We start from the raw sequence: 18,604 nt of genomic DNA, 5'->3' as shown, positions 1-18,604 counted from the left end.
ATAAAAAAATCTTATAGATTTTAAAAGACTATTCAGAATTGGAGAGACTTTAAAGACTTTTTTAAAAAACTTTTTTTACAATTAAGATTTCATAAGATTGAATTTTAAAGGATTTTAATAGAATTTATAAAATTTGAAAGGACAATGTGAATTTATAATATTTTAAAAAATCATATGAATTATTAAAGAACATTAAAAATTACAAGAGTCAATAAAAAAGTTAACAAAGAAATGCAATGATATTAATAAAAAAAAGTAAAACGTAATATAATTTTCTTAGTAAGATTCATGATAAATTTTCGTTTGGAATTTTTTTGTAATTGATCTTGTAAACCTTGGGGTTTTTGTTCTACTTGATGAAAGTTTTCTAACAATATATCATATGCATGTTTTCATTAAGTATTTCAAGAAATTTTCGAATCTTAATTTATGGGTTTTATTATATGAAAGTTTAGAAAATTTCTCAAATTATTTTCAATCAATACATTGAAATCTTAAATTGCTTTAGGTGTTTTGAAAAACAAATTTTTAGTGATCTATTGACACAAAAATTGTTTGAAATCGTTTCTTATAGCGAATGAATTTCGTTCATGAATATATTATTATGAAACATAGAATTCATATTATGAAATTTCAATCTTTTTTTAAATCGATCTTGTTTCATTGATGTAAAATGAAAATTGGTTTGAGGGATTTTTGTTCCCATGTTGTTTCTCCACTATTTTATGGTGTTTTTAATACAAAAATCACACATTTTTGTGCCAAGAAAAATCATGACTAATATCTTGAAAAATTATTTTTAAACTTTCAAAAATTCTCAAAAATTGCTTCAAAATCTACTGGTTTTGAGATGAATTAAATTAAAATCTTGTTGGGTTGTTGTTTTTGAGTTATTTTGTGATAAAAATCGCTCAAAAATATGTTGTTTTTGAGCTTTGACGAAGCTTCTATGGCAGAATTCGGTTTCGGGCGGGCTGATCCACCAAAAAAAGAAGAATACACTACAATAGAGAAATACCAATAAATCCGAGAGATTAGGATGAGATTGTGAAAGAGACATCTTATTTATATTTCTCACCACACCAATAGAAAATCCATCAAAATCGTAAGATCTTTGAATACCACAAGATTGTTTTTCTTTTGTTTAAAATTCTGATTGAATATCAACGAATTTAGACGGACTCTAAAATAATCTTTTAAAATCCTAATCCAATAGATATCATTTTTTTCCATCCTTTACCATCTTAATTAAATACCAATAAATTTTTTTTATCCAAAAATAATCCATTAAATTTTTTTTAAATTCCAATCTAATACGTCCCTTGATTTTTATTGTACTTCACTTGAAACGGTGATTCTTTGAGACCTCAGAACCTTCCTACCCCCTTCACCTGAGGAAGTGAGGGAAAATTTCGATTTTCTTTCCGTTTTTCTCATTTCTTTCTGACTATAAATACAGAATTTATATCCTAATTTTTTTTTATTTCCCTATAATCAAATCAGTGTCTCCTATTGAGAATCCTCTTTCCACCTACCACCTTGCCTATTGTCTTGATTCAAAGAACTCGTTTCCCAGTTTAACGGATTCTAGGGCAACTTTCTCGTCAAAATCCCTCTCATTCAGATTAAACAGCGCTTTTTTTTGTTGTCTGTGGAAAATTAGGGCGTGAATTGGCCAAAGCTCACGTAGAAATTAAACAAACATGTTCTTCAGCGGTGATCCATCTAGTCGTAAACGTGTTGATTTAGGTGGTCGCAGCTCGAAGGAAAGGGACCGGAAGAATCTGCTAGAGCAGACGCGACTGGAGCGGAATCGGCGATTGTGGTTGCGCCAGCAGAACTCTGCTGCACTCAGGATTCAGGTTTTCCTGCATTCTGAATGCATTTAGTTCAATTGGTTGTGCATCATTATAGAACATCTCAAATTTCTCCCGCGTTTGGTGGCTAGTGAAAATTGATGCATTTTTCACCTAGTAGTGTGCTGTTAAGTGTAACTCCTAGAGGATCTACTTTGCAAATAATTGACCTCCGGGTTTCTTTTCCAATGTATTTTGCATCTATGATTGTGGTTTTTAGTGCCCTGATAGTGTGAAATAGCTGTTGTGTTAAGCTGGCTTTGGCCATTTAAATTGCTATTTTGAAGTCTTAGGTTTCCTGTGTTTTCTTCCATTAAGTGTTCCAGAACTAGAGCCTTCCTTTCCTGGGGTTGATTTTGAAATGTAATGATTAGGTATTCTGGCTCACAGCCTATGTAGGCAGACTCATAGAATCATTATAATTAGGAAGCAAATAAATAGGAAGTTGAGCTGTTGTGAGAAGTCATACCAAGCTATCAGGGTGGATGAATTATTATTACTATTATTTTGATAAAAGAAGAAGATTAATATTATGAAGAAAGTAGATCAAATACATCTAGAGGAGGAGGATAGGGCATCCTCCTAGAACAAAAATTAAAAAAAGAAAGAAAGAGGAAATCTAAAATGGCTAGAAAATGCAACCAAGTTGTTGCTCAAGGAGAGTCCGTTGGCATGGTCTATCATCTTCACAAATCATTATATGGACTAAAATAATCTTCTTGGGCTTGCTTTGGCCAATTTTGGCATTGTAGTTCAGCAGTTCGATTGGACACAAAGTGACACTAACCACTCTGTCTTTTATTGCTATTCAGCTTAAGGATGTATTTATTTGATTTTATATGTCAACGACATTGTTATCACTAGCAATGATCGTATTGACATCATTTATATAAATCTTGGTCATGACTTTCAAACCAAAGACCTTGACAAATCTTGATACTTCTTGAGAATAGAATAATAGATGTGGCACAATCTAAGGATGGTATCGTAATTTCATAGAAGAAATATGCGATGGACATTATGGGAAAACTTGGAGATGAACAGCCTAGGGCAAGACATTTATAGCCTTTATCATGGGAAAATGACCAAGAAAAACACATTCTCGAGATATGTAGGCTAGTTTATGTTGGTTGTAGGGCCTAAGAAATGGATAACCGTCACAACCAAACATTTTGTGAAACTTGTAATCTATAGGTCTAAGGAATAACTTAGTGAAAGACACCTCATTTTGTAAAAGTGTAGGAAGTCTTTTGATCAAGTAGATGACAAATATGAAAGCATGGTCCTAGAATTTAAAAGGCACAGAGGCACGAGCTAGTAGAGTGAGCCCTATCTCCACTATGTGCCTGCTCTTGCACTCAACTATATCATTCTGGTGTTGAGTGTGAGGACAAATCAATCTATGATTAATACCTTGGTCAAATAGGAACTTGGAAAATGTTCTAAATTCCCCACCCTAGACTGTCTGAGTAGACTTTTTTTAAAATTGAACCTCAATTATAGTCTTGAATTGCTAAAGTAACAATGAGAGTTTCTGAGGGTAGATTCAAGTGTAACAAGAATGGGCTTCAATAAATGTAACATGATAAGAATATGTAAGGAACCAATTTAACCCAAAAGCTTAAGCTGTTGGGTGAGAGACTTTTTAGTGGTTTATATTATTCTCTAACACACCCCTTCATGCAAGAGCCCTTTGGGCTTGAAGCATGGATATTGCACAGGCCCAATTTTTGGTTTTACCTTGTGCATATTTAATCTCACAAGTGGGGGGCGGTGAGGATCGAACTCGTGACCTCGTTGTCACTAAAGCTCTGATACCATTTATAGAATAAATTCAACCCAAAAGCTTGAGCTGTTGGGTGAGAGACTTTTTAATGGTTTATATTATTCTCTAACAGCCACCGACCCCAATTAATTTGGGATAAAGGTGTTGTTGATGTTGATGTTGATATTATTCTCTAACAGAATAGTCTATGTTCTGGGGTAGGTCCCCACTAGTGTTTGAAAGTCAAATAAAGTGGGTCAGAGTAAATAGTAGTAGAGGGTGTGGAAGGCAAGCATTGGGTTTCCTAAATAGCAAGCAACACATAAATCAATCACATTTTTATTATGGAATTCCACGTGTATAGTGAGCAAAGCAGGTGTTTGCAGTATTGAATTTGAACCAGAGGAAAAACCGAAGAATGATTTTGCGCAAGACCTTGCTACCGTGAAAAGGGGGTTGTGGGAGAGCTATACAAGCGTCGTGCTGCTAGGCGAAGCAGTGGGTCATTAGGATTCGATCCCAAATGACGTTCTAACCATTTGTCAGAGAAAAAAGAACGATTGGCTCTTGGCAGGGAGTTAGAGGCATGTCCAAATGGATGTCTACCAGAGGTGCCAAAGTGATTGTATTGGGCTGTAAATGAAGTTTAATCCATGGGATACAGAGTTGGTAGGTGTTGTGGCTGCATGGGTTGAAAACATGGCATGGAAAGAAGCCTGGAGATGCCAAGGGGAAAATCGGGAAATGTAGCCCTAACTAGGTGAAGGTACAAATGGAGAAAGGCTGAGAGTTTGAGATTGATTCTAATAAGTAAAATGTAGCCCCAGCAGAGGTGCCAAAGTGATTGTATTGGGCTGTAAATGAAGGTTAATCCATGGGATACCAAGTTGGTAGGTGTTGTGGCTGCATGGGTTGAAAACATGGCATGGAAAGAAGCCTGGAGATGCCAAGGGGAAAATCGGGAAATGTAGTCCTAACTAGGTGAAGGTACAAATGGAGAAAGGCTGAGAGTTTGAGATTGATTCTAATAAGGAGGTTGGTTGTTTGAAATTGTGACCAAACCAATGCCTCATGGCCATACTTGTGGCAAAATTGATAGGCCATAGTGCTGTGATAACTGAGCATCCTTCTTTGCGTAGCTCAGATCGAAGTTGACAAACTTTTGCATGGATATTAGAGTTGAAGAAATAATGAATTTCCCAAACTTTCCAGGAATTGATACAACCAACGACTCTAATAAGTAGAGATTTGAAAAGTGACGATAACAACTAGGAGAAAAGCATTCAGTACAGTTGCTCCCATTGAAGATAAGCTTCACTTACACCCCCAATTTTTGGATCCTCCTCGATTGAAAACTGCAATGGAATTTTTGGATTCATGATGAAATGAAGCAATGATGAGCCTTGATAATAGCTTCGATTTTCTGTTTCTAGATAAGAAAATTCTTTTCATCAAGGCACACTAAGATTGGGTATGATAAAGTAACAGGAGTAAAGTGTAGAATCTCATGTGAATTGTAAGTCTAGAATGAGTTGAGAGGGGATGCCGTTGCTTAGGATCGAAAAGAAGCTCTTGTGATAAAAATCAAGAACTAACGAGAAAGTGATAGAAAGCGAGAGAAAATGAGAGGGAGCCTTGATAATAGCTTCGACTTGTTTCTAGATAAGAAAATTCTTCTCACCAAGATGCATTAAGATTTTGTATGAGAAAGTAACAAGAGTAAAGTGTGGAGTCGTAGGTGAATTGCAAGTCTGAAATCGGTTGAGAAGGGAAGTCATTGATAAGGATCGAAGAGAAGATTTTGTGATAGAATCAAGAACTAGCGGAAAGTGATAGAAAGCAAAAGAAAATGATAGAGAGCTTAGAGAGAATTTTTACTAAAATTGTTATATGAAAACTGAATGAACTTGTCAAGTTCTGTTACATTTATAGTAAGGAATCAAACTCAGATTCCTACCCAATCGAACTGCTTGATAGCTCGGACAATTGGCTGACAGTTAAACTGACAACTAGGCATAACCAAATTACTAAGCATGTGAGTATTAGTCTAACAATGTCATAGCCACTTTGGCACTAAAGCAATGGTTTTGGACATCAAACTTTCCCTATGCAATCACCTTTGACCTTTGGCTTACACTAATCAAATTAATGAGGTTGTTAACCTTTGGCATCAAAATCGTGCTTCTTCTTGATTTCAAAGGTTAGTGTCTTCTTCCTATCTCCTCATCTAGAATATTCAACACTTTTTTCATTATTCCTTTGAATCTTGACATGTTGGTTTTCTCTAGAGGTCTTAAGATGTACTCCCATGGTTTTCACTCCCACAAAGGTTTGGTAAAAAAAGTACCTCCTAGATCGGAAGTGCTCTGATACCAATTTGATGGAACTGATATTTTTACTAATGAAAAAACAATGGAGACTAGCTCCTTACAGCAACACAGAGACAACGAATTGAAATGCAGAAACAAATTACAGAAAGAAATAAGAAACAAAATTGTAAAAAATAAATAACCCAGAGGTCCAGAACCTCTATTCCCCTTTTCTAATCATTTAGTTTAATTCATACCTCCAACGCTTCCTATTCTTCGCTCTTATATTCTCTTTTTTTCTTAACTGAATTCCCATCTCATGTTATTCCTTGCCAGCTCAGCATTTCAGTTATGCTCCAGATTTAACGACTTGAATGGGTCTATCAGTATCATTTGCCATACATGAGCAAATATAGGAGTGTGATTTCTTATTTTTCTGCTTATAGCAAATATTGTACTAATGATCTCCCAAGGAGGATGCTCCCCACGACCTCTCCATGATCATGTTAGTATCAATGTTTTTGCTCTTTTGGGGACACCATCATCACTATCATTATTTTTGGGGGAATAATTTAAAGTTGTTTCACGGTGACAATTTAATTGCATATAAACCGACTGATTCCATTAATTGTACATTGCTATGAAGCACCGACACTTCAAAAATTCTGACGTGTCGTGTCTGACACTCTCCGACACTCCCCGACACTTCAACACGCGTTATAGAAATTCAAAAAAAGGTTCAAAGGTTGCGTTGCGTTGAGTTTTCAGTTCCAACTATTAGATTCATCGGATTACGATTACCATTTTATTGAGTTTAATATAAATATTTGGGATATTTTATGTTTCTTTGCAAAATTGAGAATATTATAAGTTTAGTTTCATTTTTTTGTTAAATTATTGAATATTAAATGTAATATACACGACATAAATTAAAATTTTTATTTAATATCAAAACGTGTCTTAACGTGTCGAAATCTAACATTTTTTAGAATTAACGTGTCGGAGTGTCGTGTCGTATCGTGTCACGTGTCCCATGTCAGTATTGGTGCTACGTAGGTACATTGTATATGTAATGATTTCAACATAAAAGATTTTGTTTCTACTAATTTATTATCAAGCTATTTATCCTTTTTTCACCTCTATAATCAAATTTTAGAAGGGGAGCCTTGGCACAATTGTTGGTGTTGTCTCCATATAATCTAGAGGTCACAAATTTGATTCATGTAACCAGCCTCTTGCCTACGGTAGACCCTTCCTTGGACTCTGCATAGTGCGGGGGCTTTATAACACCAGGTTGATCTTGTAATCAAATTTTAGAATTAAATTGAGCTTGTGAGTTATGGTAACATATGTTGAATGATGCCATGCATTTTGCAATAAGAATAAATAAATCGATATTATTAACCAAAAATAAATATATCGATGTGTGCTATCTACAATACATTGTTTATTTTAATTTTTTGAATTTGGTACGTGCTCCTTATTTGTACGGTTTGATAATATTTGTGTTCTGAATTTGTAAATAACTTTTATGTGACATTAAGATTTCACATTTTCTAATTTAGAGTTTAGCCACCTTGATTCTGGTTTGATACGGTGCTTCTATAAAATGTATGCCTATTACTGGGAAGCAGTGTTGTAAAAACGTAGTGTCGAAACGTACCGTTTCTACGTTTTTATGACAAAAAAACTTGTCGAAACGGTAGTTGAAACGGATTCTGGGTCGAAATGGTTGAAACGCCGTGTCAACTCGGTTGACTCGGCGAGTTTACCAAGTTGACTCAGTTTTTTTCAAAAAAAAAAAAAAAAGTGGATGCAAAAGGGAAGAGCAGAATACACAGTTAGTTACTACAATCAGCAACAACCAGCAAAAAATTAATTTATTTTATACACGTGATCCTTTTTTCTTTTTCTTTTCTACACACGTTTTTCATTTTATAAATAATTAATTTAATTTTATAAAACAGTCAATTAAAATTTAAAATAGAAAAAAATATGTATACTTACGTACTTTAAAAAATGATAAATTATTAATTAAATTTAAAAAATAATTAATATTCTGGGCTTTTACAGTGGATCCAAGACGTGGCCCGTGCACGATTAATTAAGAGGGTTTAACTAAATTTTTGAGTAAATGAGACTGGGTCCTAGGACACACACATTAGTTAGTAGAGTGGGGTGTTTTGGTTTTCTATATGTTAGATATGTATTGTTTTGTAAGTAGTAAACTCTTACGTTTCGTTTACGTTTTGTGATTTTATGTTTTTACTTACCCCTACCGTTTCTACGTAGACTCTACGTTTTAACAACATTGTTGGGAAGGTACATTTATGATGAGTTGTAATCTACATTTCATAAGTGCTTTTTAAGTTGTTGACTGATTCTTGCTACAGAAATGCTTCAGAGGGAGAAAAGTTGTTCGAACCGAACAGTCTAAGCTGCGAGAGAAATTCCTTAGAATATATGGGAAGAACTGCCAAGATTTAGACAGGTGAAGTTTAAATTTTATCCCTGAAAGCTATTTACTTCCTTTTACTCAAAGTTTCTCCAAAAATTATTGATGTACTTTATTTAGTATGGTCTTACTTGAACATTGCACCATCATAAGTCAAATTAATACCATTTTGTGTGCATTCAGGAATGCTTTTGGTCCAGATTCTGATTTCCTCCGCCAGTTCCTCTATTTCTTTAATGCAGAAAATATTGAAGATTTTTTACTTCTTGTGCAAATTTGCCGATTGCTTCAGCAGTTTGTTCAAGAGAGTGGTAATTTTTAATCAGCATTCCTTTTGCCATGGTTTTTGGTGTTTAGTTTCTACTGTGCCTGGGTTATAAGTTTTATAGCAAGATTTTGCAAATGTGAACGCCTATTTATTTTATATTTAATCTACCCACTCACCAAAAAAAGATTTGTATTAACCAAACAACAAAAACCAAGCCTTATAATCTAGTGGTGCCAACTACATGGATGAATGGACACCATTGGGCACTATCAATAACTGAAATTTCAGTAAAACAATTCAGACCAAGGTTTTTTTTTTTTTTGTTTGTTTTCTCCTAAAAGTTTCTTAAGTTATCCTTGACCCTTTTTAATTGGACTATCTTCCATTTGATCCTGTATTTTCACTGGATCCTCTATTAGTGTTCTTCTCATATGATCTGTGAGTCACAGTCTGTGACTCTATCGCATGTCTTCATTAGCTCTGTTATTCAGTTAGTCATTCTGTTAATTGTTAGCTCAGTCAGATCTCTCGCGGATCTGTTATCTTTTATAGCTACACATGTCTGTAAATACATGTACCTATATTCAGTTTTCAATTAATGAAATATTACAGAAACTTCTTCCTCACTCTCTCTTCGCTCTTCTTTGTTTTCTCTCCTTAAGTTTCTCTCAAGCTTTCACGATCAAATCACCTTAGGTGGGTTTACTTCATCTTCTTTGCAGTAGATGTTACTCTAATCTTATGTTTGACATCATTGTTAGTTGCCCCATCACTTTGTAACATGAACCCAAGATTTCTATCTGTCCACAATTTGCATCTCCAGAATTTTTCTGATTTGCTTTTATTAAACTTTAATTTCATATATTTAGTCTTACTACTAATCTGAAAAGTGAAAACCCCTTGATTCTAAAACTTATCTACAACTCAAGTTTAGAATTCACGTATTCTGTGGACTTATCAACGAAGACTATATCATCTGCAAATAGGCATGCATTGAGGCATTTACTATTGCATGTGTGAAAGTGCATACAATAGGAAGATACAAAGGAGTTGACTTAAAGTCAACCCCTGGTGCTAACCTATTGTTATTGGCAAATCTTTTGTTAACCTCCATGAGTCCACACACTAGTCACCGTCCCATTATATTTGTGCATAACCTTTCATATGTTGAATTAGAATATATACAATACAATCTCCTTTCTCCTCTAGAGCATTCCACAAGATTTCTTGTGACACCTAAATATCTATTTGAAGACTTTTCTATATAGTTAAATGTAAAAGAATACGTTGTGTATTGATCTGTGTCAGAGAATTACAATATATAGAGACCCTAATGGGCTTAAGTGTAAGGCCCAAACCTAATCCAAACCTAATCCTAATACAGTCAGAATACAGTCAGACTATTTACGGATAAGACAGAATCCAATCATATCTAATCAAATCTAATCATATCATATCTAATATTCTAACACTCCCCCTCAAGCTGGTGCGTATATATTATGAGCACTAAGCTTGTTACAAATGTATTCAACCCGAGGACCTCTAAGAGCTTTAGTGAAAACATCTGCTAGTTGATTAGACGAGTTGACAAAAGCTGTCTTGATTTCTCCTGACTGAATCTTTTCCCGAATGAAGTGACAATCAATCTCTATATGTTTGGTCCTCTCATGAAAAACAGGATTAGAGGATATATGTAGCGCAGCTTGATTATCACAGATGAGTGTCATGGGTTGTTTCTGTTCACAAAGATGAAGCTCCTGAATCAACTGCATTAACCAGATCAACTCACAGGTAGTATTTGCCATTGCACGATACTCAGCTTCTGCAGTAGATCGGGAAACAACAAGTTGTTTCTTGCTTTTCCATGAGATTAAGTTTCCTCCGAAGAAGACACAATAACCAGAAGTAGAGCGTCTGTCCGAGGGTGATCCTGCCCAATCGGCATCTGAGTAACCACAAATTTCTGTATTTCCCTGATCCGAATACAACAAACCTTTTCCTGGTGCTCCTTTGATGTATCGGAGGATCCTCACAGCAGCATCCCAATGTGAATCACAAGGGGAATCAAGGAACTGACTGGCCGTACTGACAGCGAAAGAAATATCTGGCCTAGTCACAGTAAGATAATTGAGCTTCCCAATCAGCCTTCGATAACGTCCAGGATCAGATAACGGCTCCCTCTGTCTGGGCAATAACTTAACATTAGGATCCATGGGTGTATCAACTGGTTTACACCCCAACATACCAGTCTCCTCTAGGATATCCAAGGCATACTTCCTTTGACAGATAGAAATGCCCTGTCTAGATTGCGCCACCTCAATTCCCAAGAAGTAACGCAGCTTCCCAAGGTCCTTTGTTTGAAATGTACTGAATAAATGTTGTTTTAACTGATGGATTCCGTCTTGATCACTTCCGGTGAGGATGATGTCATCAACATAGACTAACAAATAGATGCACTTGTTAGGAGATGTAATCCTATAGAATACAGAATGGTCAACTTTACTGCGAATTAGGCCAAACGCCTGTACAGCAGAACTGAAGCGACTGAACCATGCTCGAGGAGACTGCTTGAGACCATATAAGGATTTTCGAAGACGACATACCTTCCCAGACTCCCCCTGAGCAACAAAACCAGGTGGTTGCTCCATGTAAACTTCTTGTAAATCACCATGAAGAAAGACATTTTTGATGTCAAGTTGAAGGATTGGCCAGTGACGAACAGCAGCAAGGGCAAGAAATAGGCGGACGGACGCCATCTTAGCGACTGGAGAGAATGTATCGCTATAATCAAGGCCAAAGATTTGAGTAAAACCTTGGCAACTAGGCGTGCCTTGAGACGATCAACATGGCCATCAGGTCCAACTTTCACAGTAAACACCCAGCGACAACCAACTATAGACTTCTCTGGAGGAGCAGAAACAAGGTCCCAAGTGCCATTGGTATAAAGTGCGGTCATCTCATCAAGCATTGCTTGGCGCCATCCTGGATGGGAAAGTACCTGTGGTCTTAGGAATAGAAACAGAAGAAAGACTAGAAACAAAGGTGAAATGAGGAGGAGAAAGGCGATCATAGCTCAAGAAGGTATAAAGAGGATAAGGGTTACGAGTAGTACGTGTACCTTTTCTTTGAGCAATGGGAAGAGCCTCTGGTGAAGGATCCGGAGGGGAAGAATCAACTGCAGAGGGCAATGAGTCAGCATGGGTCGAGTCGACTGGAGGTACTGTCTTACGACGCTGATAAGTGAGAAGTGGACGGTCCTTAGGTACTGGAGCAATAGGTGATTGCTTATCTGGAGTAGAAGCACCTGCATCTGGCAAAGACAAGTCAAGAAAAGGAACAGGAAGAACATGATCAACCTGTGACAATGGAGATGGGATAGAATTAAAGGGTTGTTGATCAAAAAAGGTGACATTCGCAGAAACTAAGTAACGCTTGAGGTCAGGAGAGTAACAGCGATAACCCTTTTGAAGACGAGAATAACCAAGAAAAATGCATTTAAAGGCTTTGGATGTTAACTTATCCTTACCAGGAGTGAGATCATGAACAAAACAGGTACAACCAAAAACATGTGGGGATAGAGGAAAGAGAGGAACATCTGGAAACAATAAGTTATGAGGAATATCATTATTAAGCACAGATGAAGGCATGCGGTTGATGAGAAAGCAAGAAGCAAGGACTGCATCAGCCCAGAAGTGAAGAGGAACATGCATGTGAATAAGAGTCCTGGCAATCTCAATGAGATGTCTATTCTTACGTTCAGCTACTCCATTTTGTTGTGGAGTGTGAGGACAAGTGGTTTGGTGTAAAGTACCCTGTGTGGCTAAGAAGTGAGAAAAGTCAACAGAAACATACTCCTTAGCATTATCACTACGTAAAATACGAATAGAAGCACCAAATTGAGTATGAATTTCAGCAGAAAACTTTTGATAAATAGAAAACAACTCAGAACGGTTTTTCATTAAATAAATCCAAGTACAACGGGAGAAATCATCAATAAAGGTGACAAAATACCGAAAACCTAAAATAGACATACTACGACTAGGACCCCAAACATCTGAATGAATAATTGAAAAAGGAGCATCAGCTCGTTTATTGACTCGATTAGCAAAGGAGGAGCGTATGTGCTTTCCTTGCTGACATGACTGACAATCTAAAGTTTGAAGACCGGATAAAAGAGGAACCATCTTCTGCAATTTCGCAAGACTAGGATGCCCGAGACGACTGTGGATGAGCTGTGGAGATTCTGTGAGAGAACAAGCAACTGAAGGACTCGGCACATCAAGGTAGAACAGACCCCGTGACTCACGGCCCACTCCAATCCGTACCCGGGTCCTGCACAGAAACAGAATGGTTTGAGAATGTGACAATATAATTAAGAGAATTGATCAATTTACTAACCGATATTAAATTATAAGGGATGTGAGGAATGTAATAGACAAATGTCAAGGTCAATGAGGAGGTTGGACAGATTTGTCCAATCCCATGAACCCGACCTTAGTTCCATCAGCAAGAGTAAAAGAGGGTAAATTATTAGAATATGTAAGGGAAGAAAAGAGTTCCTTATTACCACAGAGGTGATCAGTAGCACCTGAGTCAAATATCCAAGGACCAAGTGATGCAGAATGAGAAACACAAGCAACAAGATTACCAGTTTCTGAAGCAGAGGCCTGAGATTGAGGAGAGGACTTCCTGAGAAGGGCCTGGAATGCTGCATATTCTTCAGAGGAGAGAGAGACTGAACCATTTGAAGCAGTATCCGATTGAGCTACATTAGCAGCAAAAGAAGGTCGCATGTGAGGATACTTGGTGTAGCAGCGTTCCTCATAATGACCAAGTTGCTGACAGTAATGACAACGAGGTCGCTGACCACGTCCGACTGGACCTCCTGGGCCTCCTGGGCTACGTCCTCCTGGGCCTCTACCACGACCACGTCCACCTCCAATATGCCCGCGAAAATCAGTACGGGAAACTAGAGCAGTAGAATCAACAGCAGAAGACGATGCAGGAGCAGATTTCTTATTCAAATTCAGAAGACGCTGATACGTCATGGATAGATCAGGCTCCCCACTAGTCAAGATAGTATCACGAACATTATCATATTCTTCGGGAAGGCCAGAAAGTGTGGCAACCATAAAGAGACGTTCCACCTGTTTCCGATATGCAGTAGCATCAGTAGGGTAAGGCAGCATATCCAAATATGCCTGCATCAAAGAGCGACTCTTGCCAATATATGTCTCCATCTGAATGTCGGATGATTTGCTCAATTCCATAAACTGAGAGATGATGAAATAGAGCTGCTGAACATCATTAGTGTAGAGGTTTTTTGCTTCCTCCCACACTTCAGTGCAAGTTTGAAATGAATAAAAGATATCCAAGACAGGATACTTAGAAGCTGGTTGTCAATCTTTTCCCAATCAGACTTGTCCTCCTTAGGGACATCAGTAGACTTAGTTGTGAGATGGTTCCCATATCCTTGTCCAAAGAACCAAACTCGAACAGAGGTGGCCCAGTTCTTGTAATTAACAGATCCCTTCAATTTTGAAGAGGTAATGGACCCAATATTGGTAGAGATGATATTGGGAGAATTTCTCAAAGGAGGAGATGGAGACTTGACCTCCGAATGAATTGGAGGGTTTGCTGCCATAGTATCAAATCACAAAGATACAAACCGAATAAAGAGAAACGAACCTGATCACCAATCAAGAAGAGGTGCGCACAAAAAGTCAGACCCACAAAGAACCAACCACAGATCCAGAAAGAGGAGGAGAAGACGAGCTTCTCTGTCCAAGACCGGCCGGAAAAAGCCGCCGGAATAGTGCTCACGCGCCGGCAGAAGGTGGCGCGTGAAGCCCACGCGCAGAGAAGACTGGAGGCGCGTGAGAGCGCGTGACAACTCCGATGGTGGCCGGACTTCCACAGAGCAGGTCGCCGGGAGGAGAGGGTTTTGTTCGCGTTCGTTCCAGACTGAAAACTCGCCGGAAAAGTACTCCGGCAGCCTGAACAGTGGCTGATGGTGCTCCGGTGACTGTTTGGGGATGTGGACACGTGCAGAAGATGCCTGGAGAGGACTTACAACCTTTGATGTCTTACCGGAAGGACGCACGGCAAAGAAAAGATGACTCCTAAGCAGTGGGCTTAGGTTTTAAAGCGAAGAACAAGATTTCTAAGCGGAAGCGAGGGTTCCCAGAACGAAATAGCTCTGATACCAAGTTAAATGTAAAAGAATACGTTGTGTATTGATCTGTGTTAGGGAGTTACAATATATAGAGACCCTAATGGGCTTAAGTGTAAGGCCCAAACCTAATCCAAACCTAATCCTAATACAGTCAGAATACAGTCAGACTATTTACGGATAAGACAGAATCCAATCATATCTAATCAAATCTAATCATATCATATCTAATATTCTAACATATATCAATAAAGACCATATGTAGGTCTTTTTTTTTTTTTTTTACTTACGTATCTTTCCATCACTCTAGTTTCATAGTTGGGCTCATGAGCTTGATTGGGTTTTTTAATTTCTACAACTCCTCCTCTGTAGCATGGGTGTGCATATAATTCATGTGTACGCATGCCTGATACGGGTATGGCACAGGTACATGTGGGTTCATACCGAGTATGCACCCATTTTTTAATTTCAAAGTTAGGTACAGCTCCGATACTGTTCTGGTATGGCTTGGTGCAACTCCTGTACAGCTTGCCCAAAATTTTCCCGGAAATTTCAATGCCCTAAGTCCCTATTTCCATTTGGCCCCATCTATCTTTTCATTCTACTCAGCCCATCTTCCCATTGCCAATGCAACTCCAGAGTGGCAGCAATTGAGTGGTGCTTCTCCCATTGCCACTGTGGCAGCACCCTACCTACTCCCCAAATCTTTGAAAAATTGCATGCGCCGTATCATAAAAGGAACAACGTGTGATAATTGAATTCACAAAATTGGAATCCTACCACATGTGGCATTTATTATTAGTCATATAAGAATTATTTAGTATCGTGAACTGTGCTTTCCATTCTTGAATAGTAAGGAGATTTTAAATATTGTCATAATTGCTTTTTGCGGAAGATGTTAAAGGATATATTTATTTATGTTCTTTTTTTCATTCTCTTTGTCTGTACTCCTCCTTTTCCTAATAAAGTCTGGTTTTGTATGGAAAAATGTGGGTATATTTGACACAGCATAGTGGGGAGAATACGATTGAGGACTTACTCCCAGTTTTTTTTTTCCCCATGTTTTTTGTAAGCCTTATGATGGTTGTTTGACTAATGATGTATTTAGATGTCCGATTATCATCTCCGAAGGACAGAGACATAAATACACAATTCTTTATTTTTTTCTGCATGCTACTTATGCTAATATTTTGATCTCTGGTGCTTGCATCCTTGCTGTTTCTGCAAGTTTTACTTTTTTGCATGAAACTTAATTTGTAGAATTAAAATATATGCAACAGGGGATGTGGTGAGACTTTTTTCTGGGGTGGATTACTCATCTGCGCGTGCTTTGGTAAACTACCGAGTGAAGCAATTTGTATATACTTGTATTCGTGCCGTACATCGGAATAGGTTGGTTTCATGGCCTTGTTTTAAATTTATTATTTTCTTGGCCTTTGGCTTTTCTTAATTTTCTAGTGAGCTGCTACTTTTCTCTTTTATTTATTATTTTGTGTTGGATACTAAGTTGAATGCCACTTTTAGATGATGTTAAATGTGCTTCCGAGTCATACAAATCATTTGAATTGATTTCGATTGTAATTTGTTTTGTGTCATTTCTAATATAATAAATACATGTTCAGTGAAAAAAGTTGTATGTCTTAAAATGTTATTTTTTTTGGACTGGACTTGTATGTCTAATTTTTGTTGCTTATTTCTTCAATTATGTAGCCGTCAGAAGTCATGTTTAGTAGTGAGTATAAAGTAAAGACCGGAAGATCATGTCAAAACTTGGTGCTATTTTCTTTTATATTGTTAATTTGTTTGGAGACATAAAACCAATCTTGTGCCTTTACCTAACAATTTAAGCTTTTGGGAGAGTGTGTTTTTAAAATGGTAAGAAAACCTCTATGATCAAATGGTTAGGAGTTTGATCCTTGTTGTCCCATTGTTCATAATTAAGTTGAATTTCAAGAACAAATGCACAAGTTTGAGTGGGATTGTGCATTGTCCTCCTTTCAAGCCCAAAGGGATCATGTGTGTTAAAGATATAAAACCAATTTTTCTTCTAACAGTTTAAACTTTTATAAGAGTTGGTTTGGTTAGAGAGAAAAAAGGTGGGTGTTTGATTGGGTAGTGTGTTTTTTGGGAGAGTTAAAATGTAAATGGCTACTGTTGTTTTTCAGTTGATAAAAGAAATTTGATTGGAGAAAGAAGAAAGAAAAAACAGGGGTGGGGCCCACAAAAAAAAAGAACAGTAAACCTAAGGGAAAACAGGTAAAAAAATGCAGCAACGCTGCTCAGCTTGGCATGTCAGAAATTGAAACTTCCTTAAAGCTATCATCCATAGAGTTTTTGGGAGAGTTTAAAATGTAAATGGCTACTGTTGTTTTTCAGTTGATAAAAGAAGGAGTTTGATTGGAGAGAGAAGAAAGAAAAAACAGTGGTGGGGGAAGGATAATCCCTGTGCAAAAAATTTAAAAATAAATGAATAGAATAACTATAGGAGAACAGACAGTTACAGAGGTAAAAAAAAGTGCAGCAATGCTGCTCAGCTTGGCATATCAGAAATTGAAACTTCCTTAAAGCATTCATGACCTTATCACATCATAGAGAATCTATAAATACAATCCTACCCCATTACATATGTAAGGGCATAGGTACTCCCTTGAAGCAGACATTCTGGTATGCTGCACACTGCCACTAGATTTTTTATCCCCTTATTCTTTTTATTTATTTACTTATAAAAGAAGAACAATTTTATTAGGAATGTCATGAGCTAACAATTCCAAAAGCTTAAGTTGTTGGCTAAAAGCACATGGATGATTTTATATTTAATACGTCTTTTTATGCAAGAGCACTTTGATCTTGAAGCGTAGACAATGCACTAGTCACCCTATCTTATATTGAAATTTAACTTTTATTTAGAAAAATAGGGCAACAAGAATTGAACTACTCTACATCATATGGTCATAAAGGCTTTGATACCATGTCATAAACCAACTATTTTTAAAACTTTAGTTGTTGGGTGAGAGCACAAAAATTGTTTTATATCTAGTAAGGAGGAAAGAGATAAAAAGTTTATGTTGGGGAAGCATAAAATCTTTTTAAAAGAAAAACTATATAAAAAAGCAAGCCAAAAAACTTCAACAAGGCTGTCACTAGTAGAAAATTGCTTGATCCAACCTTGACTAGAGCAACAAAAAGAAGCCAAAAACACAATGCTATTCTCTAACAGAAGTTGGGCAAAGGGGGAGGGGGCATTTCTCTCCTACTAGATGCATCATGCACCACAAAATTGAAAAAGTAGCATGCTGCCATTAAATCACAGCATCCTTATTCTTGCTAAAATCTTTAATATGTAAGAAATTGGTCCTTGGTGAAACGTCACAGCTAGGGTTCACTAGACCTGCACATAACACACAAGAGAAGTAGCAAGAGCTGCATTAGATCTATGAATCTGTAACATGTCATTTTTATTAATCCTATTCATTACTGCTGTTCGAATGAAAGACTTGAGCTTTGAGGAAGTTTTGGACTAGGAAACAGGTTTGTCAAGGTGGAATCTATAAACATTATGAGATTGAGTTGGAAACTTAAAATAGGACCTAGTTCATTAGTTTCTCTATCACTGAAGTTTCTAGTCAAGTGAAAGTTTCAAGAATTTATAAGGTTTACAACGCTAGTTCTCTGTAACTTGAACTTTTCATATAACATTTTCTATTTCATAATTCATACATTCTATTACAATCGTCATCTCCTGTTTTCATCATGCTTCTCTTTTGCATAATTAATTTCTT

General features: G+C 36.9%; 1 protein-coding gene across 2 annotated transcripts in view; it reads left to right on the top strand.

Annotated features, from left to right (window-relative positions):
• Positions 1-1,404: 1,404 nt before the first annotated feature.
• The window catches only part of LOC133313148 (E3 ubiquitin-protein ligase UPL6-like), a 42,982-nt gene continuing 25,782 nt past the window's right edge, over positions 1,405-18,604 (top strand). Inside the window, exons 1-4 of one of the 2 annotated variants that reach the window (XM_061514472.1) lie at positions 1,405-1,862; positions 8,324-8,421; positions 8,569-8,696; positions 16,106-16,217. In XM_061514472.1, coding sequence (XP_061370456.1) covers positions 1,704-1,862; positions 8,324-8,421; positions 8,569-8,696; positions 16,106-16,217 — 497 coding nt within the window. In that variant the 5' untranslated portion in view covers positions 1,405-1,703. Of the gene's footprint in view, positions 1,863-6,299; positions 6,436-8,323; positions 8,422-8,568; positions 8,697-16,105; positions 16,218-18,604 lie in introns of those variants that run through there. The other variant, XM_061514473.1, reaches the window with a different exon arrangement.

This window comes from Gastrolobium bilobum, unplaced genomic scaffold, assembly GCF_033153095.1.
Source record: "Gastrolobium bilobum isolate Gb01-03AN ecotype WA unplaced genomic scaffold, APGP_CSIRO_Gbil_v1 utg9841, whole genome shotgun sequence".
NCBI lineage: Eukaryota > Viridiplantae > Streptophyta > Magnoliopsida > Fabales > Fabaceae > Gastrolobium > Gastrolobium bilobum.
Note: the sequence above shows the minus strand (reverse complement) of the source record. Positions and strands in the feature narration are given on the sequence as shown.